Source organism: Molossus molossus, unplaced genomic scaffold (assembly GCF_014108415.1).
Source record: "Molossus molossus isolate mMolMol1 unplaced genomic scaffold, mMolMol1.p scaffold_m16_p_10, whole genome shotgun sequence".
NCBI classification, from domain to species: domain Eukaryota; kingdom Metazoa; phylum Chordata; class Mammalia; order Chiroptera; family Molossidae; genus Molossus; species Molossus molossus.
In genome coordinates this window covers 15,888,185-15,912,315 of record NW_023425345.1, presented here as the reverse complement: position 1 = coordinate 15,912,315, position 24,131 = coordinate 15,888,185, and the positions used below count along the sequence as shown (strand labels likewise).

Below are 24,131 nucleotides of genomic sequence, written 5' to 3'. Positions count from 1 at the left end.
CATTATGCTTTTAAAGAGCCCTAGGCCCGGCCAGTGTGGCTCAGTGGTTGAACGCTGACCTATGCACCAAGAGGTCACCAGTTTGATTCCCAGTCAGGGGCACATGCCCAGGTTGTGGGCCTGATCCCCAGTGAGGGGCATGTAGGAGGCAGCCGATCGATGTTCTCTCTCACCGATGTTTCCATCTCTCTCTTCCTCTCCCTTCCTCTCTCTAAAATCAATAAAGAAAAAAAATGAAAAAAATAATTAAAGAATTTGAATATGTTTCTTTGTAAGTCACTTACTATTTTTTTTATTAATTGCTTTTGTTTTTATTCCTCACCTGAGGATATTTTTCTACTTATTATCAGATAGAGTGGGAGGGAGAGAGGGAGAGAGACAGAGAGAAACATCGATGTGATAGAGTCACATCGACTGGTTGCCTCCCACACGACCTGAACAGGGCCAGGGCGAACTGCAACCAAGGTACATGCCCTTGACTGGAATCGAACCCGTGACTCTTTGGTCTGCAGGCCGATGCTCTATCTGCTGAACCAAATTGGCCAGGGCTATTAATTTATTTTTGTTACAGATGTTTCTCCTTTTTTCCCCACTGACACCCTCTTCCTGATCCTGCCCCTCTTATTATTATTTTAATATAAATTATGATTTAATTTCAAAATAGCATTCTTTAAAATATTTCTGGACCATAAACATTAAAATCTCTAAGTGACTCCATTTTTCTGGAACTAGCATCATGACCAAAATAAAACAACCACATAAAGTTACTTAAAGTATATGTTTGCATATGCATATATGTAGAGCAAGTTATATAAATACATTACTGACCTTAACTGAAGGAAACTTACAAAGTGAACAAGACACTAACTGGATTTCCAGAGAGGAAAAAGGATTTACTTAAAAACATAGACAACCATTTTTACGCGTTATCGTACCTTAAGAAAAGCAAACCGTTACCTGTGCAAGAATGGGAAAGCCAAGGTTCCTACATCCATTACAAGGGGTTAGTGCTTCCCAGAGTCCTGAGGGCCCACAAGTGTTCTCCTCATCCTCCTCTTCTTCCACTTCTCCTGGTGACAAATTTATTGTAGATGAAGTTCTCTGAAATTAAATTTATATTATACCAATATATTATATCGATGTTATTTAGATATCTTAACATCAATTCAATTTAAAAATTGTATGGTGTATGTTCGCAAGCAAGTTGCTCAGTTCTAGCTGTAGTTACGTGTTGGTACCATGTGACGCAGCCAAACACCAGGTATAATTCAATTTTAAGTTGAAAGTGAAAAAACTGGGTTGGAAAGACCGATAAGATATCAAGTTCATAATGAAGAGTAGGTCATGAAAATAACCCAAGAAACAGCTGAATAGCAACAAATAAAAAAACGCTTATGCTTTCTAAATGCAATCAGAAGAATAGCACGCAAATGCTTTTTTGAAATAGAAATTGCAAAAGAAAGAAAGGCCCATTTTTTTCACTATGACACCAAACAGGTAGTCTCCTTTTTGAAAAAAATGATTAATAAAATTTTGTATTATACATATAAAAGGGTAATACTTTTTAAATGAATCATAGGACTTCCATTTTGAACATGGTCTAACCCATAAGGACAAAGACAAAAGGAGAGATGTTAAAAGCAGATGAGCAATATCAGAAAAATTCTGAATAATAATAAACATGGGTAGATATTACCCGATTTAGCAGAGTTTAGAAAATTGAAAGCAAAGTGCCTGCAAGAGGAAAAAATAAGAAGCAGGTCTGTTCATGACTCAGCACCCTCCAAAGGGCTCACCAACTGGAGAGACTCACTACCTCGGAAGGGGCAGGTGCAGACGGGCCAAAAACAGATGGACGCTAATTATTAGAGAGCTAGACCCCCTACACCTGTGTCCTTCTCACCAGCCAAGAAACTAAACTTTGACCACCTGACAAGAAATTGGAGATTTACTTCCTGGTAAGGTTGAAGCAAAGGGATTATGAATCTTCAGAATCCATGCACAGTGAGCAGAGGGGTATCTCTCTAAAAATCAAAGGAATTACGTGAATATCTATGTAGTAAATGAAGAAACCCACCCCAACCCAGTGCCTACCATATTTACCTTAGAGTATATGGCAGCTAGGTTTATATCCCCATCTCCCAGACAGGAGAGCAGAATATATTCCTCTCTACAAAAATTAACCTCCTCATAAAAAACATCTATAAGTACCCAGAAAAGTGGTGAGGGTGTATGCTTCAGCACCTGCTATGAAGACTACATCTCGACAAACTCCACCCACATAAAAAGTTCCTAATTTTTTAGTTAAATCTGAACAAGAACCAAAAGATCACCACATAGTGAAAGGAAGTCTTTAACAGGGACCAAAATAAATACACACACAAAAGTTATAGAAATAGAGACATTTGTATCCCTGAAACAAGAACAGAATGCTACAAAACAAATACACAAAATCCAATGGAAAAGTTGGAAAATAAGTCTGAGGAAGTTTCCCGGAAGATAAAACAAAAGATGAAAAGAAGTTAAAATTTAAGCAAAGTAGGGGATCAAAACTAAGAGTTCAATGTAGAGTTGGTAAGAAATTATCAAAGAAACAATGCAAGAAATTTTGCCAGAACTAAAGAAAAAGACCATACTCAAAGAGCTGGCTGAATGTCCAGCAAGGTGAATTTTTTTTTTTAGAAAAAAAAGTAAGTTTGCCTGAAAATCTTCAGAATGTAGTGTTCGACAAAATACTGATATGTCATGACTACTTAAGTTAGTTAAGATATTTCATATATTGAATTGCAAATATCACCCCTACACCCCCAAAACGTTGTTGCTTTCAAAAATAGAATATACAACTTTATAAGACCATTTTGGGGTTCACATCTTAAATTTCCATTTATTTATTTTCAATGACTGAGAAATATGAAATTAACTGGTCTCCCAATCATTTACTGTGTATAAGATACACTAATAATAATAGCTACAATCTTTTGAGCACTATTATTTGTTATTTTAATTCACACAACCACCCTTTGAGGCAAATACTAAACTAAGGCACAGAGGTGTCAGATAAAACCCAAGGTCACAGAGCTGGTAAGTGTCAGAAAAAAGATTCCTATCCAGACTGCCTGACTCTAGAGCTTACCCTTTAACCACTGTGTTACATGGCCTCTCATTCAGCACAATACTATAAAAGGCAGTATATTGAACAACCAAGCTGATGAATTGCAGTTTAAACTGAAGAGGCATATGTGTTAATATATTTCTACTGCATGATGATATTCCTCAAAGCATGTTGTTATCTGTGGAAGCCAGTGAAAATTTCTGTAGTTTGGTATATAGGAGCCCATACTTTCATAAGTATATTTTCTCAAATCAGTAATAAAAGATGATTATCACTGGGAATTTTGATCCTACAGATCATCTGGGTGAAGAAAATTAGGTGATGCCTAAAACCTTAAAGTAGCAAGAGCAACAATATGATCAATGCTGTTGACAAAAATGAATAGAATGATCAAATAGGCATCATCTCTTTCACCAACTCATGAGCAAGTTGTTGGTTTGACCATCAAGGTTGAGATGGCATGGCACTATAAGTCATTCCATTCTTGGCTAAAAAATTCTCACCATATTATAGGTTAATCGGTTCTTTTCTTCCCTCTCTCCTTCCCAAAGGGAAATTCTCTCTCTCTCTCTCTCTCTCTCTCTCTCTCTCTCTCTCTCTCTCTCTCTCCTTTTTGTTAATCCTCACCCAAGGATATTTTTCCATTGGTTTTTAGATAGAGTGGAAAGGGGGGTGGGGGGGAGACATCAATTGGTTGCCTGCCACACAACCCTGACAGGGGCTAGGGATCAAACCTGCAGCCCAGGTACAAGGCCCTGACTGGAATCAAACCCATGACCTTTAGGTCCATGGGCAGACACTCTAACCGCTGAGCCAAACCAGCCAGGACCCCCAAAAAAATTCTTTATACCTCTTCCCTGTTCATACAACTCCAATTATATCACATAATCTTATTAACCCTCAGCTTCCTTATCTGAGGCATAATAATTCCTACTCAATAGGGCTGTATGAGGATAAAATTAATTGCTTGACAGTGACTGGAACATAAAAAATAATCATAAACACTGCTGTTTTTATTATCTTTATCCTAAAAGAGGATATACACAGCACACATACATACACACACACACAAGTATGGCTTACTTATCCTAGTTAATTGTAAGTTATCTGAAAGCAAACATTGCCTTATTCACACCTGCATCTCTTACAATGGATGAATTATTAAATGACTGAATTTCAAACTATCATTCGCATTTGACTACCTAGAAAATTCTACAGATATTAAGAGGTGTTTATAATTGCATCACAAATCTCATTGTTATTTTAAGTTAGCCAATACCAACAGCATTAGCAGAGATAACAAAATTTATCAGTAGCTTAGTACTGCCCTCTAACGACAGTAAATAAGTTAGCTGTTTAAAACCACAACTTTCTACTTCACTACTTTATAATTAAAGATGGCTGAGATTGATTTTATCAAACTAAATATAACCTTCAATTATATATGGGAAAGAAGACCCATACACATACAAAGTCAAAAGTTTCCTTTCTTGCAAATGACTTTTAAACTTTTTACTTGAGATCCAACTGTTTCTAAAGTTCCAGATGTCAGGAAATTCTTCTATAGAATATAAGCCTAAATTTACATAAAGTTTGAGCCTATGAGCTTTCTTGGTTAATACACAGAAATCATGCAGAAGAAATATTGGACCAGTTCTACACTGTTTCAAAGAATAAATATCATAATACATAAATACCATGAGGAAACAAATATGAGCTCAACCAAAGAAAAATACTTCTAAAATAGCTACATCAGTCTAACATTGAAGAAATGGTATCTCTTTGTGAGGTGATATCTATATGCAATATAAAAATTATGTCATATGAAAATATATAATATTTAAATATTTTCATATATTACAATAGTATATACATTTTATTACAATTGTATCAACATTGTATGATATTGTATATATCATAATTATGTTATACATTATATTGTATGTTATATATTTTTCATATACTTGATACAAAACATGTTTATACAATCATATTAGGTAAAGTACTATATATAAAAGATAATAATTATTTTATATGTATAGATAGGCATAATTATGTAATAACTGTCAATAATGGTGCTTTATAGTTTAGAAAATGTTTTCAGATATAGAATAGCCAAGTAGAATAGGGATTATCTTAAATTTATACATGAAGAAACCAATGCTCTTAATGTTACTCAGTTTGCAAGATTATACAAATGAGGCCAGATTATAATCCAAGTCCTTTGACTCTCGGTCCCACAACCTTTCTACTATACTATGGAAAGAATTCCTAATTACTAGAGCTCTTCAAAGGGACAATAAGTGTTCAAGATGTTCAGAATATCCACAGAGTAATTTCTATATTATATGATAGTTTATAATTAATGGCCTTTATATATATATATATATATATATATATACACACACACACACACACACACACACACATACACACACACACACACACATATATATATATATATTTTTTTTTTAACGTTAAAATTCTAGAGGGCAAATGGCAGCAGAGTGAATGGAAGCTATACTGACCATCCCCCAGGACCAACCTGGAATTACAACTAAAATAGAGTCATCTGGAATAACCAACTGAAGAGCAGCTGGAGAGAACCCTTATAACCAGGGATGCGAAGAGGAGCCCAGTGGAGACTGGGAGGAGGTGCGGAGGCAGGAGAGGGCTGGCTGGGTTCCCACGGGCAGCAGCTGAGGGCCAGCTTAGCTGCGAGCAGTTCCCTCGGAGAAGTCTGGGGTTTAAGCCCCAGGTCAGCTCCCCGCACAGTGTGGCAGAACAGGGGAAGGGGCCCACATAACACCTGGCTGTGAAAAACACCAGAGTAGAGATTCTGTCTGGCAGGGAGAGGTGCTGGGAACACAGGCACCTGCCCGAAGGGCCAGTGCACTAAGTTACAGCTGCAGCCACTCACTCTAGGCTCCTGCAGAGGGAGGGTGGACTGGACTGGGGCTGCATGAGGAGAGCTGGGGGTTCATGGCACTGAGGAGAGAGCTGGAAAGGAAGCCATCAGGAGCTATATGCTGAGTTATTCCCTCACGCTACAGAAACCATTTTCTCAGGCAGACTTCCCATCAACGCAGCTTTAGCTCAAAGGGATGGAAGCAACTGCCCCACCTGTCGGAATTTAACCCCACCTGGCGGGGAGAAGCACAACCTGAGGCTCATTAACTCTCACAGACTACCAGCCAGCCAGTAGGCCGTCTCTGAATGCTTTGAGCCTTGGGCCTTGCTCTCAGGTGGTGGGTTTCATGGATCTGGGGACCAAACCATGAAGGCAGCTGTCGGGGCCCCTGGGCTGAGCCATTAACCTATGCTGCAGAAACCATTTTTGCTTAAGCAGAGTTTTCCCATCAAAGCAGCTATAACCCAGGGGAAAGCAACTGCCCCACCCAGCAGAATTTAATCCCGCCTGGCTTGACTGGGAGGACTCAGCACCTAGCGCAAAACTGCAACCTGAGGCTTATTAACTGTCAGAGACTACCAACCAGACTGCAGGTCAAGATGAGTCTCTGGGCACTTTAAGCCTTGGGCCTAGCTCATGGTCATTGGGTTTCAAGGTTCTGGGGTCCAAGCTGTGAAGGCGGCTGCCTGGGCCCCTGTGCTGTCTTCATCTCATGCTGCAGAAGGCTTCTCTTCAGGCAGAGTTTTCCTCTCAAAACAGCTTTAGCCTGGGGGAAAGCAACCGCCTCATCCACTGGAAATCCTCTTAACCCTGTCCACCTGGGAGAGTTTTCATCCAGCTCAGGGCTACAATCTGAGGCTCATTAAGTGACTAACAGTCAGCCTGCAGGTGAAGGCAGATTTTTGGGATACAGTACTTTAATCTTTGCCTGGACTACAGCTCTACCCAGGAGAGTTAGACAAGACATTCGTGTTCGGCTTGGTTCCTTATATACACATACAAACCCAGCAGAGGGAGCCATAATCTGTGGAACATCTATACACACGGAGATTTTGGCAGGCTCCCAACCCTGCTGAGACAGCCAAATTTGTGAAACAAAGAAACAAATCCGAAATGAAAAAACAAGAGAATTCTCCATAAGAAAGGCTAAATAAAATGGAGATAAGCAAGTTGTAAGACATAGAGTTCAGAGCTATGATTATGAGGACCCTCAACAGCATCAGAAAAGACACAGAAACAGAGAAATATTACCAACTGGAAATCAAGAATTACATAGCAGATATAAAGAACACATTGAAAAGAATAACCAGCAGATTAGAGAAAGCCAAGGATCGGAACAGCACATTAGAAGACAGAGTACAAAAAAAAAAAAAAAAAAAAAAAATCACTCAATCAGAGAACCAAAAAGAAAAAAACAATTTAAAAATAGGAGAACTGTGAGACAATATGAAATGTAACATCATCCACATCACAGGAGTACCAGAAGAAGAAGAAAGTGTGCAAGGGTTAGAAAATCTGTCTGAAAAAAATAGTGGTAGTAAACTTCCTAACTTGATGAAGGAAAACATTCAGGAAGCACAGAGAGTCTGAAGCAAGAAGAACCCAAAGAGGCCCACACCAAGACACATCATAATTAAAATGCCAAAAATTAAAGACAAAAATAGAATCTTAAAGTAGCAAGAGAAAAGCAACAGATTACCTACAAAGGAGCTCCCATATGGCTATTAGTTGATTTCTTAACAGACACACTACAGGCCAGAAGGGAATGGCATGAAGTATTCAAGGTAATAAAAAACAAGGATCTGAATCCAAGACTACTCTATCCAACAAGGCTATCATTCAAAACAGAAGGTGAAATAAAGAGCTTCACAGACAAATAAATAAATAAATAAATAAATAAATAAATAGGCTAAGGAAATATATTACCAACAAGCCAGCATTGCAAGAAATGTTAAAAGAACTGCTGTAATAAGCAGAAGAAATAGAGAAAGAAATATAGGCATAATAAAGAAAAATGGCAATAAATAAGTATCTATCAATAATAACCTTAAATGTAAATGGATTAAATGCTCCAATCAAAAGAAACACAGTAGCTGAATAGATAAGAAAGCATGACCCATATATATGTTGTTTACAAGAGACCCAGCTCAGAACAAAAGATTCACACTGGTTGAAAGTGAAGGGATGGGGGGAAAATTTCCAAGCAAATAGAAATGAAAAAAAAAAAAGCTGAGGTAGTGATACCCATATCTGATAAAATAGACTTCAAAATGAAGGCCACAAAAAGAACAAAGAAGGCCACTACATAATATTAAAAGGATTGATCAACAAGAGGGTATAACCTTGGTAAATATATATGCACCCAATATAAGAGCACCAAAATATATTTTAAAACTTCTGGAGGACTTCAAGGGAAAAATAGCCAGCAATACAATCATAGTAGGGAACTTCAACACCCCACTGACATCACTGGATAGATCCTCTAGACAAAACAATTAGTAAGGAAACAGAGACCCTAAATGATGCATTAGATCAGATGGATTTAAAGCATATTTACAGAGAATCATACCCCCAAACTGCAGAATATATATTCTTCTAAAGTGCACACAGGACATTCTCAAAGATAGTCCACATGTTAGAACACAAACTAAGTCTCTACATATTCAAGAAGACTGAAATCATTTCAAGCATCTTCTCAGATCACAGTGTCATGAAACTAAAAGTTAATTACAACAAAAACATTCAAACACATCAAGGCTAAATAGCATGTTATTAAACAATGAATGGGTTACCAGGGAGATCAAGGAAGGAATTAAAAACTTCCTGAAAACCAATGAAAATGAACATACAAGAACATAAAATCTATGGGACACAGTGAAAGCAATCCTGAGAAGGACGTTCATAAGTTTACAGGCCTATCTCAAGAAACAAGAACATTTTCTAACAGACTATCTAAACCTACAATTTAAAGAACTAAAAAGTGAACAAAAAGAAAAACCCAAAGTAGAAGGAAAGAACTAATAAAGATCAGAGCTGACATAAATGATATAGTATCTAAAACAAAATGCAAAAGATCAGTGAAACCAAAAGTTGGCTCTTTGAAAAGATAAACAAGATTGATGAACCTTTAGCCAGACTCACCAAGAAACAAAGAGAGAGGACTCAAATAAACAAAATCAGAAATGAAAGAGAAGTAACAACTGACACCACAGAACTACAAAGGATTGTTAGAAAATACTATGAACAATTATTCACTAACAAACTGGACAACCTAGACAAATGAAAAAATTTCTAGAATCACACAGTCTCCCAAAACTGAACTGGGTAGAGTCAGAAAATTGGAACAGACCAATAACAACTTAAAAAATTGAAGCTATAATCAATAAACTCCCAGCAAACAAAAGCCTGGGTCGGGACAGTTTCACAGTGAGTTTTACTGAACATTCAAAGAAGAACTAACACCTGTTCTCCTCAAACTATTACAAAAAATTCAAGAGGAAGGAAGACTTCCACGCTCTTTTTATGAGGCTAGCATAAAACTAATTCCCAAACCAGATAAAGACACTACAAAGAAAGAAAACTACAGGCCAATATCCCTGATGAACATAGATGCTAAAATCCTCAACAAAATATTAACAAACAGATCCAGCAATATTTGAGAAAAAGTACTGACCATGTGGGATTCATCCCAGGGATGCAAGGCTGGTACAACATTCACAAATCAATAATGAAAGATAAAAACCATATGATCATATCAATAGATGCTTAAAAAGCATTTGACAAAATCCAGCACCCATTTCTGATTAAAATGCTCAGCAATGTGAAAATAGAAGGATCATATCTCAACATAGTAAAAGCCATATATGACAAACCTACAGCCAATACCAAACTCAATGGGCAAAAACTAAAAGCAGTTCCCTTAAGAACAGGAACAAGACAGGGATGTCCACTTTTACCTCTCTTATTTAACATAGTACTAGAAGTCTTAGTCACGGAGATTAGACAAGAAGAAAAAATAAAAGGCATCCAAATTGGAAAAAAGGAAGTGAAGCTGTTATTATTCGCAGATGACATGATATTGTATGCAGAAAACCCTACAGACTCCATAAAAAGCTTCTAGATTTAATAAATGAATTCAACAGGAGAGAAAATTAACCTCCAAAAATCAATGGCATTCTTATACACCAATAATGAACATTCAGAAAGAAAAACAAACAAACAAAAAATCCCATTTACCACTGCAACAAAAATAAATAAATAAATAAGATACCTAGGAATAAACTTAACCGAGGAGGTAAAAGACCTGTTCTCAGAAAACTACAGTACATTGAAAAAAGAAATAGAGGAAGATATAAAAAAGTGGAAGCATATACCTTGTTCATGGATTGGAAAGATTAACATCATTAAAATATCTACACTACCCAGAGCAATCTACAGATTCAATCCAATCCCTATTAAAGTACCAATGGCATATTTCGCAGATCTTGAACAAATACTTCAAAAGTTTATATGAAACCAAAAAAGACCCAATAGCCATAGCAATCTTGAAAAAGAAGAACAAAGTTGGAGGGATCACAATACTCGATATCAAGTTATCAAAACAGCCTGGTAGTGGCACAAAAACAGGCATATAGATCAATGGAACAGAACAGAGAACCCAGAAATCAACCCAAGATATTATTTGCAATTAATATTCCACAAAGGAGGCAAGAGCATACAGTGGAGAAAAGACAGTCTCTTCAATAAATGGTGTTGAGAAAATTGGACAGGTTTGTGACAAAAAAATGAAACTAGACTGCCAACTTATCCCATACACAAAAATAAATTAATGATGGATAAAATATTTAAATGTAAGTCATGAAACCATAAAAATCCGAGAAGAAAATGTAGACAGCAAAATCTCAGACATCACACGCAGCAGAATTCTCACTGATAACACCGCCTAGGGAAAGAGAAACAAAGGAAAAAATTAATAAATGGGACTACATCAAACTAATAAGCTTCTGCCAGCAAAAGGAACCAGCATCAAAATGAAAAGGGAACCCACTCTCTGGGAGAACATATTTGCCAATGATATATCAGATAATATCCAAAATATATAGAATACTCATACAACTCAACAAAAGGAACACAATCCAATTTAAAAATGGGCAGAGGACCTGAATAAACACTTCTCCAAAGAGGACATACAAATGGCCAAGAGACATATGAAGAGAAGCTCAACATCACTAATCGTCAGAGAGATGCAAATTAAAATGACTATGAACTGTCACCTCACACCTGTCAGAATGGCCGCCATCAACAAATCATCAAACAACAAGTATTGGCAAGGGTGTGGAGAAAAGGGGACTTTAGTACACTGCTGGTGGGAATGCCGACTGGTGCAGCCACTAAGGAAAACAATACGGTGTTTCCTCAAAAAATTAAAAATGGAACTGCCATTTGACCCAGTGACCCCACTTCTAGGAATATACCCTAAGAAGCCTGAAACACCAATCAGAAAGAGTATATGCACCCCTATGTTCATAGCAGCACTATTTACAATAGCTAAGATCTGGAAACAGCCCAAGTGTCCATCAATAGATGAGTGGATTAGAAAGCTGTGGTACATATACACGATGGAGTACTATGCAGCTGTAAGAAAGAGAGATCTTACCCTTTGAGATGACATGGAGGGAACTAGGGAGTACTATGCTGAGTGAAATAAACCAATCAGAGAAAGATAAGCCAGTCATGATCTCATTTATTTATGGAATACCATGAAAAAAATAAGCTGATGATCAAAATAGATCCAGAGACATGGAAGTAAGGAACAGACTGACAAACCTCAGAGAGAAGGGGTGTGGGGGTGGGGGCGATAAACCAGAGAACTTATGTGTATATATGCACAACCAAGGGACAGAGACAATAATCTGGGGAAGGGGGGGGGTGAGAGTGGGGAGGATGGGAAAAGGGGGGACATTTGTAATATTTCAAAATTAAAGATTTTCTAAAATTCTGTAAGTCTATGCAGTTAAAATGTATGCATTTCAGGAAAAGGATCAAGGGTCAATTATGATCCCAAAGAGTCCCTTCAATCCCCATTGGTCAACTCTCTAACACGTGTCTTTAGAAGCGTGGTGGCGGCGGGGAAAAGGGAAAGTCCAAAGATATCCACAGCCTGTCCAGATGTCCCTGGAGGAAAACGGAAATCTGAGGTTCTCGGTTTAGCCAGGATACAGGACGGCAATGTATCAGTGGGGAAATGGGATGATGGGATAAGACAGGCCTGCCCCTCGTCCTACCAAGAATGCAAAACAAAACTGCATTAGGCAGTGGCCTAACATATTAGGCAAATGGCCTAATCGAACTATCAGTGGAAAGGGACCAGGCTGAGTCACAGACTCCAGGAAGGAGGCAACCATCAGAAACGGAGAACAAAACAAATGAAGACGGCCTGGAACTAGGGCCAGCAATCCGGACTGCCCTGCAGCAGAGCGGCGAGTCTTTTTGTCTTTATTTTTCAAAGAAACAAAATTGTTGCTTTTTTAATGAAAGTTAAAGTAATGCTTACGGTAAAACCAATCATTCAAAATTAAAAGTTACAAAGGAGAAAGTGAAGCTTTCCTAACCCTCCTTCCTACTGCAGACAGTCAGTGTTATATTCTTCCAGACTTTGTACTCCTGTCTCGTGGTTTCATCAGGATAAATTCCTAAGCATGTGACTGTGGACCAAAGAGTACACCCACTCTCAATTTTGTATATATTGCCAACGTTGTCTCTAAGCGACTCTCCATACAGTGACCGAGGGAAGAAAATGTAGCTGTAACCACGATCTCAATGTTTGTTATCTTCTGACTCCGCGGCCATCACTTGCTCTCACTGTGCTTATCTCATATTGAAAGTAGTGTTGAATTAGCATTACTGATGGAATAATTACTTGATTACCTCTTGGAATGATGGTCGGGTAGAAGGGTGCTCTCACCTCCGTTTCCACCAAGAGGTGCCAGCTTCCTTAGTGTCTATTTTCTCCACAGTTTTTTTTTCCATTTGCACTTCAAATCCCCTTACCCTTTATTATGCAGAGCCATTGAACCCTAGCGGACACCTTATCTCCAAGCTTGCATAGCCAATCCCATTACACAGATGACCTCACACAAGGAACTGTACGCTTGAAACCTATATAATTTTGTTAGCCAATGTCACCCCAATAAAGTTAATAAATTTGCTGTATTAAAGCAGAGTAGCAAACCAAATGAATTCTTCTTTGAAGTTTCCCAGATGGCTATGAAACAATGTCAACTGTATAAACAGGTAGCAGGTGGGGACAAAATGTGTTGGAACTGAGTGTTTCAGAGGAATTGCAATGAATGCCTCATGTACTATTAAAAAGAGAACAGCTCTCAGTCTATCTTTGAATATTCCTTGCAACTAAAATAATCGCTTTAATAGAAATTCCATTTTTCAGTAAATGTGAATTGCTTTTGATGGTGGCAAATCCTCAACTCTGGAATCTCACCATGCAGAGGAACATCATTTTGGTGTGTGGATGCCAGGAGGTGGACTCCCTGTACTCGTTGGCATAGAGGCTTGTTTTTCTTCTTCCTTTTTCTTGCAGATATAAATGCAGTTTAGAATTGGTAGCTCGTTCCAAATGAATCCGAGAGAAATTCTGTTTTTCAGAAGACAAATGTTGCAGGTTCTGTGGATTTCGGTAACCTGGAGGAAGTGGCTGTGGTGGAAAGATAGCGCAGGGGAGCAATGCAGAGTTATTTGCAGAAAAACAAGTGTTCGGTGTTTATAAGCTGATAAAAATATTACACTTGACACTAAGTTATTTGAGCACTGCTAATGTATTAAACTCTAGCACGTGATCTCTTTCTGAGGACTGGATTTAAGATAAGTGAGGCTGCTCCTTTGGAGTAATAACCATTACTGACCTGTATGTGTTTGATCAGTGGCACCATTAGAGTTTTGATAGAAATAAACCACTGTAACATCTTACAATTTTCCTCCTCTCTCAGTGGCCCAGGAAGCCCTTAGAACCCCCAATTTTTTTTTATCCTCACCCGAGGACTTTACATTTTTTGTTCAGATAGAGTGGGGGGGGGGAGACAGACAGACAGACAGACATCGATGTGAAAGGGACACATCGAGTGGCTGCCACCCACACAACCCAACCAGGGCTGGGGACAAACTGCAACTGAGGTATATGCCCTTAAAACTTTTGTGCGTTTATGAGGCTCTAGCTTAATGATACTATGTATTATTCAAGAATTAAAGAGAAGTCTAAACTAATTTCAGGTTTATGCACAAGAGGAAGGATCTAATTTCAAAAAAGTTAAGGTTACTCTAGAAACTTTATTTAGTTTGTATTTTCAGCAAGATTATGAAAGGCAAAATGTGTAACTTTTGGAAAACTAAACTATCCTTCATGACAGATTACTGTATATAAAGATACTATTTTTCAAATTGTCTCTTCTTTAAAACCAAAATTATAAAGGTCTTGTTTAAATATGTAACATACACCCATTTTAAATGTACAGTTTGACACTTTTGATAAATGTATACACCTGTGTGATCGCCACCACAATCAAGACACTGAACATTTCCACCACCACAAATGGTTACATTGTGCTCCTTCTCTGTCAATACTTCCCTAGTCCTGGCCCCAGAAATATTTTCTGTGTTATTATACTAGACGTGCCTTTTTCAGAATTTCACAAAAATGGAATATACACTTCACGTTTGGCTTCTTTCACTCAGTATAATGGTTTTGAAGTTCATCTCTATTTTTCATATGTCAGTCGTTTATTCCTTTTTAATGCCAGGTAGCACTCCACTATATGAATATACCACAACTGTTTTATACGTTCTTCTGCTGATAGACATTCGGGTTGTTTCCAGTCCGGCCATTATGAATAGAGTTGCCGTGAACATTCATATACAGGCCTATGTGTGGACACAGCTTTTGTTTCTCTTGGGTAAATACCAAAAATGCAAAGTCACATGGCAAGTATATTTTTACTTTTTAAGAAGTTATAAAAATATTTTCCAAAATGTTTGTATCGTTTTACATTCCCATTAGCTGTGTATGAGAGTTCTAGCAATTCCATATTCTTGGCAACACTTAGTATTAGCCATTCTAATGCTTTTAATTTCCACTTCTGTGACTGCCAGCATGTTAAGTACCTTCTCCTGTGTTTGGAGGCCATACACATAACACGTGTGTGTGTGTGTGTGTGTGTGTGTGTGTATGAAAAATTCTTTGACTATTTTTCCTGAGTTAATTTGACTTCTTTAAAAAAAAAATATCTTTTAAATATATTGTTTTTTAAATATCTTTTAGGGAGAGAGAAATAGAAACATCAATGTGAGAGAGTAACATCTATCGGCTGCCTCCTGCACTCCCCCTGCTGGGGATCGAGCCCAAAACCTGGGCATGTGCCCTGACCGGGAATTGAACCAGGACCTTTGTCCATGGGATGATGCTCAACCCTCTGAGCCGCACTGGCCAGGCTTAATTTGACTTCTTATTGTTGAATTGTAAGAGTTTCTTTTTGTTTTGTTCTTTAAGAAGACATTTCTTTTTATAACAGTATAAGGTTCACAGCAAAACTGAGAGGAAGGTACATAGATTCCCCATCTACCCCTGCCCGAACACACGGATAGCTTACCCCAGTACTGACATCCCCCACCAAAGTGGTATGTTTGTTATAACTGATGAACCTACAATGATACAGCCTAATCACCAAAGTCCATTCTTTATATTAGAGTTCACTCTTAGTGTTGTACAGTCTATGGGTTTGGACAAATTTATAATGACACGTGTGCATCATCATGGTATCCTACAGAGTATTTTCACTGCCCTAAGCCTCCGCTGTGGTCTGCCTATCCGTCCTCCTAACCCAACCACTGATGTTTTTTACTGTCTCCACAGTTTTACCCTTTCCAGAATGTCATATAGCTGGAAATCATACAATATGTAGGCTTCTTTCACATAGTAACATACACTGAAGTTTCCTCCATTCTTTTCATGGCTTGATAGCTCATTTGTTTTTAGTTCTGAATAATACTTAATTGTGTGGCTATACCACAGTTTATTTACCTACTGAAGGGCGTCTTGGTTTCTTCCAAGTTTTAGCAATTGTAAATAAAGCTGCTATAAACATCCTTGTGTGGGTTTTTGTGTGCATATAAGTTTTCAACTTCTTTGGGTAAACACCAAGGAGCAAGATTGTCAGATCATATGGTAAGAGTATGTTTAGTTTTGTAAGAAATTGTCAAACTATCTTCCAACGTTCCAGTATCATTTTGAATTCCTACCAGCAATAAATGAGAATTCCTCTTGCTTTATATCCTACCAGCATTTGGTGTTTTCAGTCTTCTGTATTTTGACCATTCTACTGTGCAGTGACATTTCACTGTGGCTTTAATGTGCATTTCCCTGACGACACATGATGTGGACAATCTCTGTATATGGTTATTTGCCATCTGTACATCTTCTCTGGACAGGTGTCTGTTAAAGCCTTTGGGCCATTTCTTAGTCAGATTGTTTGTTTTCTTGCTGTTACATTTTGAGGTTTTTGTATATTTGGAATAACAGTCCTTTATCAAACACTTGTTTTGCAGATATCTTCTCATTCTCTTCACATTTTCTTCCACAGAGCAGAGTTTTAATTTAAATGAAGTCTAGTTTATCAATTCTTCTTTTCATGGATCATGACTTTAGTACTGAATTTAAGTCACCACTATACTCAAGCTCTAGATTTTCTAGACTTTCTCCTGGTATCATCTAGGAGGGTTTATAGTTTTGCCTCTTACATTTAGGCCTATAATCTCTTTTGAGTTAATTTTTGTAAAGAGTATAAGATCCATGTCTAGATTTATTTTTTCTGTATGGATAAGTTTTTTTTTTTTAATATTCTGTATTCTAGGCATACATCCTTTGTGTCGTTTTTGTAATAGCTAAGAAATCTTTGCCTACCCCCAAAGACCTGAAGAAATTCTTTCATATTTTCTTAGCTTAATGTTGTTACTTTTACATTTTGGCCTTTGATCCACATTCATGTACAGTATAAATCAAGGGCTGAGGTTCACAACCTCAGAGAGTTGCATAAGTTTATCCTTTTTCAAAATTGTTTTGGCTATTCTAGGCCCTTTAATTTGCATATAAACTTTATAACACGCCTCTCATTCTCTGACAAAAATAGCCTGCTGACATTCTGTTTGGATTTACATTCAATCCATAGAAGAACTGGGGAGAACAGACATCTGAACAATATTTATCCTTCTAATTTATAAGCGTGGCAAATCTCTCTATATATGAGTCTTCTATAATTTCTATCAACAATGATTTTATAGTCTTCAGTTTACTAGTCTTGCACCTATCTCATTAAATTTGTAGGGCTAAACATTTATTCCATGTTTTTGGAAAATATTTTCAATGGTACTATATTAACTTCAATTTTCAATTGTTCTTCACATAAAGAAATATAATTGATTTTGTTTACTGACCTTGCATCCTAACAAACGTACATACATTTTAGTTCTGGCTGCTTTCCTGTAGATTTTTGAGACTTTTCTACATCAATGGTAGATGTCATCTCTGAATAAACAAAGTTTTGCTTATTCCTTTAAAATCTGTATGCTTTAATTTCTTACCTTTGCCTTATTGCACTGACCAAACTGTCCAGTACAATGTTGAATAGAAAAGTGAAAAGTGAACATGTTTGTTTTGTTTCTAAACTTAAGTCAAAAGTCTCTGCTCTTCCTGCATTATGAACCATGTTAGCTGCCCTTCACACAGCTAAGGAAGCTCCTTCTAGCCTCAGTTTACCGAGAGTTGGTACCACGAAGAGACGCTTTTTTTACAACTATTGATATCATCACCTTTTCTTCTTTATTCTATTAATATGGTGAATAACATTAATTGATTTTAGATTAATTTTAAAACCTTGCCTTTCTGGCATATACCCTACTTGTTCATTATGCATAATTTTTAATGCACTGCTGGTATTGTTTTATTACTATTTTGCTAAGGAATTTTGATACTGTGTTCTTGAGTGGTATTGCTGTATAGTTTGTGTGGGTATAAAATGTCTTTAGAATTACAGTAATGCTGACCTCATATAATAACTTGGGAAGAATGCTCATCCTTTATTTTCAAAAGGATTTTTCACAGTAAACCATCTGGGCTTAAAGTTTCCTTGTGGGAAAGATTTTAGTTAATATAAAATGAATTAATTGCCTCTTAAATTCATTTAATTAAACTTATTTATGTCCACTATTTCAAACAAATTCATTAAACATCTGTAATCATCTATTGATCAACAACTGCTGTTGACAAGACTGAACTGGAGGGGGAGGGAAAGGGTGACAAATATGTCATGAACTCTGAACTCGAGGTATAGAGATGTGTGGATAAGTAATCAGTGACACTAGGCTAACATTATGAGCATTGCAGAGATACAGAAATAACGTGATCGGAGAACGTAAAGAAGCAGCAGTTATTTCCCAGTGCGATGTGAAGCGGAGAGAACAGAGAAGCATCTGCATTCAACAGCACCTCCTGGGAGGAACATTCTGAGGGGAGGGGGGAGAGGCAGGTGGAGGCGCCGCATGGTCACGGCCGTGTGGATGTGCCCACCACATCTGGTGAGTCAGGTGTCAAGACGGGCATAGTGAGGAGAAAAATAAACCAGGGCTCTGCTGGGGGAAATGGCTGGTTTGAAACCAGTTCAACATTTGCCAAGGCATAGTTTTCTACTGTGAATTCTATGATGGTTACAAATAAAAATGCCTCTATGTGGCCGGGTACTAAGAACTCAGAGATGATTTCTCTTCTCTGAATTCCCTTAGTACAGGTGGTCTTGGCAATTCAAATCTATTGTTTTGAACTACTGGTTACTTTTCACTGCAACATATCCTGTCTTTATGATTTAGGGACAATATTTTCTGTTTGTGTAACCTGGAAAATGACTAGCTCTCTTTTAGGCACATTATAGGATACACTTTCGACTCTACAACTGTGGTCCGTTCTCATTCTCTATATCCTCTTTCAACAATTATAAAACAGAAATACCTTCAGTGCTAGTGTGTATGTAAATCTCTATATGCTCATGTGTGTGTGTTGGGCTAAAAAGAGAAAATAAAAGGTATGTTTGATCAGGAAAATATGTAAAAAACTTTCAATAACTCCACAAAGAAAAAAATCAAAATTATCATTTTTAAATGGCAATATTTTTACCATTTTAAATATATAAGAGCATATTACTGGCATACTTCATATTTATATTATACACACTGTTATTTCTATTATACTATATTTTCATCCATTTTCAGGGGAACTGATTTTTCAGTTATGTGAAAAAAATGTGGAATAGCAAAGAATGTGATTGAAATGTATATTATTTAAACCATCAAAAAGTAACAAAACTTAACAACTGAAGCATTCTATGTTGAAAGTAAATGAATACAAATTAGACATTAGTCTGTTAGATCAGCAGAAAACTGATTAACTCTAGGTCATAGTGACGTGAAATCAAAGTAGAATAAGTAAAATGGGAATAGAAATTGGGGATTTTGCACACTCTATTAATATTAATATAGCCAAGGATATGTTAAGGACATAATACTGCTAAGAGATGTAAAACATGGTTTAGACTAATGATTTGATACTATGGGGTGACTTCCATAATTCATATTATTTGATGGAGAAAATTACACAATAAGCAATGGTCCCCAATTTTTTTTAATGAGGAAATATATCCTACTAGAAGGCTGAAGGAGAATATAAATATTTAACTTTATAGTCTCTAAAGAGAACAGAAGTAAAGAATTAATATAATCAGCTTGGGTTCATAAAAAACAATAAAGCTACAGAAAGTAAGACTAAAATATTAAATCCCATTTTAAAAGTCACTAGATGTTACATATGCTGGTATTGGCAAATTCTATTGCAATAGCAAAAAATTCTCTTAACAACAGACAAAGTCCAGAAAAGAAATCTAGGAAGCTGAAAAGTGCATGGAGAATATAACAAAGGAAAACTATAAATGGTCAAAAGAAGAACTGACATAGAATCTTTTAAATGCATCCAATTAAAAAAATTCTTTACACCATAACAAGAGTAAACTCAAAATAGATTAAACACTTGAATGTAGGAATCAAAACCATAAAATACCTAGTAGAAAACATAAGCAGAAAAATTTCAGACATTTAATTTAGCAATATTTTTTCTGTTATATCTCCTCAGGCACACACACACACACAAAAATTAACAGATCAAACTACATCAAACTAAAACGTTTTTTGCACGGCAAAGGAAACCATCAACAAAACAAAAGACAATCTACTAAATGAAAGAAGATATTCAACAATGATATATCCAATAAGGGGTTAATATCCAATATGTATTTTATTTATTTATTTTTCTTTATTGATTTTAGAGAGAGAGAAAGAAAGAGGGAGAGAGAGAAACATTGATAAGAAAGAACATTGATTGGTCGCCTCCTGCATGCCCCCCATTGGGGATTGGGCCCACAACCTGGGCATGGGCCCTGACCTAGAATCAAACTGCAACCTCTTGGTGCATGGGTCGACGCTCAACCACTGAGCCACACCAGCCAGGCAATATTCAATATTTATTTAAAAACTCATACAACTCAACATACACACAAAAACAAACAATCCAATTTTAAAATGGGTAGAGAACCTAAATAGACAATTCTCCAAAGAAAACATAAAGATGGCCAACTGGCACATGAAAAAATGTTCAACATCACTAATCATCAGAGAAATGCAAATTAAAACCACAATGAGATATCACCTCACATCTGTCAGAATAGCTATCATCAATAAATCAACGAACAAGTGTTGACAAGGATGTGGAGAAAAGGGAACCTTTGTGTACTGTTGGTGGGAATGCAGATTGGTGCAACCACTGTGGAAAACTTCAAAAAATGTAAAAAGGCACTGCCTTATGACACAGCAATTCCACTTCTGGATATATATATATATATATAAAGAAACCCAAAACACTAATTTGAAAGGATATAGAAGGAGGGGCAAAAGTAAGTTTACAGTTGTGAGTATGTAAAGTACAGTGTCTATTCTTATATTCTTATTATTATATTATTTTCTATATGGGAAAAGTAAACTTACTTTTTCCCTACCTGCTTGCACACCTATGTTTATTACCAGGTTATTTACCATAGTCAACATACAGAAGCAACCCAAGTATCTATCAAGAGATGAGTGGATAAAAAGTGGTGGTACATATACACAATGGAATATTACTTGGCCATAAAAATAGATAAAATCTTACCATTTGCAACAGCACAGATGGACATAGAAGGTATTGTGCTAAGCGAAATAAGTCAGACAGAGAAAGACAAATGCCATACGATTGCACTTATATGTGGAATCTAAAGAACGAAATAAGAAATGAACCAAATAGAAACAAACTCATAGATATAAAGAACAGATTGATGGCTTCCAGAGGGAAGGAGTTTTGGGGGGCTGGGTAAAAAAGGTGAAGCAATTAAGAAATACAGGTTGGTACTTACAATACAGTCAAGAGAATGGAAAATACAGCATAAGAAATACAGTCAATAATATTGCAGTAACTATGTATGGTGCCAGGTAGGTACTGGAAACATTGGGGGAAACACTTTGCAAAATATATGATTGCCTAACCATTATGTTATACACCTGAAACTAATACAAAGTAATATTAAATGTCAACTGTAATTGAAAAATAATATTTAAAAAGAAAATTTTTAAATATTTATTATTCATAAGGGCTTTCATAAACAATTACTCATTATTTTTTAACCTAATGAAATAAAATCATAATATCCCTGATGAGATGTGTATGTTACTAACTGCTATGTATTGATATGTTTCTCTCATAAGGCACTTTTTTTTTTTTTTTTTGCAGGGGCCCTTTCATATGGTACTTTTGATTTTTAAAAAAACATTGCTTCACCCTGGCCAGTTTGGCTCAGTGGTTAAACATCGGCCTGCGGACCAGAGAGTCCCGGGTTCGGTTCCCATAGGGGCACGTACCACAAAAAAAAAAAAAAAAAAGGAAAAAAATTTGCTTCACTTACATAACTTTAGAATTAATATGTCAACCTGCATAAAGAACTAATAAGATTTACATTTAAATAATTATAAAAAAAGTTATTTTTTTTGTAAACAATAGAATTGCAACAACCATATGTCTAAATAATTCCATACAAATCAGTACACACAATTTACAGAATCTTAATGACTTTTACCAACGTTAACAAAATAAATCTCAAGGCCTCTTCATGAACACTATGATTTCTATTTCTCCCAGTTTATTCACAAAGCCAGAGCACACTAATCCACGGAGTGAAGTATGTATATGGTATGTGAAGGTCACAGACATAGACAAAACTGGAATCTAAATCACATTTTGGTAGCCATGACTCAAGAGGCAAAAATTAGCAACAACAAAAGAGAAGAAGAAGAAGAAAGAAAAATTTAAGTACTTAAAAATATTTAAATTCCTTATACCCTAAGAAGCCTGAAACACCAATCAGAAAGAATATATGTACCCCCATGTTTGTAGCAGCACTATTTACAATAGCTAAGCTCTGGAAACAGCCCAAGTGTCCATCAGTAGACGAATGGATAAAAAAGCACTGGTACATATATACAGTGGAGTACTACGCAGCTGTAAGAAAGAAAGATCTCTTATCCTTTGAGACTACATGGAGGGACCTGGAAAGTATCATCCTAAGTGAAACAAGCGAAACAGAGAAAGACAAGTTTCATATGATCTCACTTATTTGTGGAATAGAATGAACATAACAGTCTGAGGAATGGGGTAGTCCCAGAGATGTGGAAGTGGGGTACAGACTGACAATCCCCAGGAGAGGGGGTGGTGGGGGAGAGATAAACCACAGAACTTATATGCATGTGTGCATGAACAGTGGACATGGACAACAAAGCTGGGGACAGGGCAGGGAGGGAGAGGGAGGGGGGAATCAGTGGGGGAAAAAGGAGAAACATCTGTAACAAAAATTAATAAAGAAAAGAAAAAAAATATTTAAATTCTTTTTAAATAAAAGAAAGTTCCTTTTAGAGTACATACAACATTGCAATATAAGAAACTATATCTCCACTGAAGGTATTTTTATTGCTTGTTTTGTGTATCTGCCTGTGTGTTAAATAAACCTGCTGAGTGAAGAGAAGTTCGATTGTTTATTAAGTTTTCAGCACTGTGTGTCCTGATGGAAATTTTCCAGGTCTCTGGTCTTGGTTTATAATTGACTTGTACACAGGAGAAGTTTAGATTTAGGTTAATTTCTAATCCTGCAAGCACCTTCATCCATTTTGTCTGTCATAGTGAACATGATGTGCATACTGCAGAGAAGAAAGGGTCTAAATGGAAGCTTCAGAAGCAAATCCTCGAGGTTAATTTCTCACCTCAAGGAGAATAAACAATATTGTCTAAAATAGTATTCTTTCTCCGGGGTAAGAGCTGGTAAAGGGGGAGGTCTGTATCTTACCTTTATGTCTGTATTCCTAGTGTGTACAGCAGGAGGTGGCACAGAGTAAGTATGTGAATGCTGAATTTCACATGCTTCTTTCATATGCTTAACAGCTCCAATAAATGCTTTTTGATTGAAATAATCTAGCGAATTTACACTAGCTAAGGAAATCAAAACTGATCGCGTTTTCTAAAAAAAAAAAAAAAAAAAAATCCTACCATTATTAATAACCAGCTTAACTGTGTTGGGTGTTTTTAAAACCCTTTCCCTTTTTTAGACAATTTTTTAAAGTAGAAAAGAACCTTCCAGATGCACCAAGACACGTTGAAAAGCATGGCAGTATCCCTCAGCCTGTGCAACATTCTTGCCATCTGCCAGTGTTTAATGAACTCTCCCAAATCCAACATCAAGTCCCTGACTTCAGATGCCTGAGCCACACATCCTGTCTAGCCAAGGCATTAAACCCATGCTGGAGAAGTCATCTGTCTGAGATACGAAATTGGGAGATACCCAGGACAACCACAACATCAGCAATTTCTGATTTACCAGATGCTACTGTTGATTCATTCTCCAATGCTCCACCTTGATCATCCTAATGGAA

General features: G+C 36.8%; 1 protein-coding gene across 5 annotated transcripts in view; it reads right to left on the bottom strand.

The window, feature by feature from the left end:
• ANKS1B (ankyrin repeat and sterile alpha motif domain containing 1B) overlaps positions 1-24,131 on the bottom strand; it is a 917,777-nt gene that overhangs the window by 693,448 nt on the left and 200,198 nt on the right. For all 5 annotated transcript variants that reach the window (XM_036250945.1, XM_036250946.1, XM_036250947.1 and 2 more), the window contains exon 9: positions 958-1,101. In XM_036250945.1, coding sequence (XP_036106838.1) covers positions 958-1,101 — 144 coding nt within the window. The remainder of the gene's footprint in view (positions 1-957; positions 1,102-24,131) is intronic.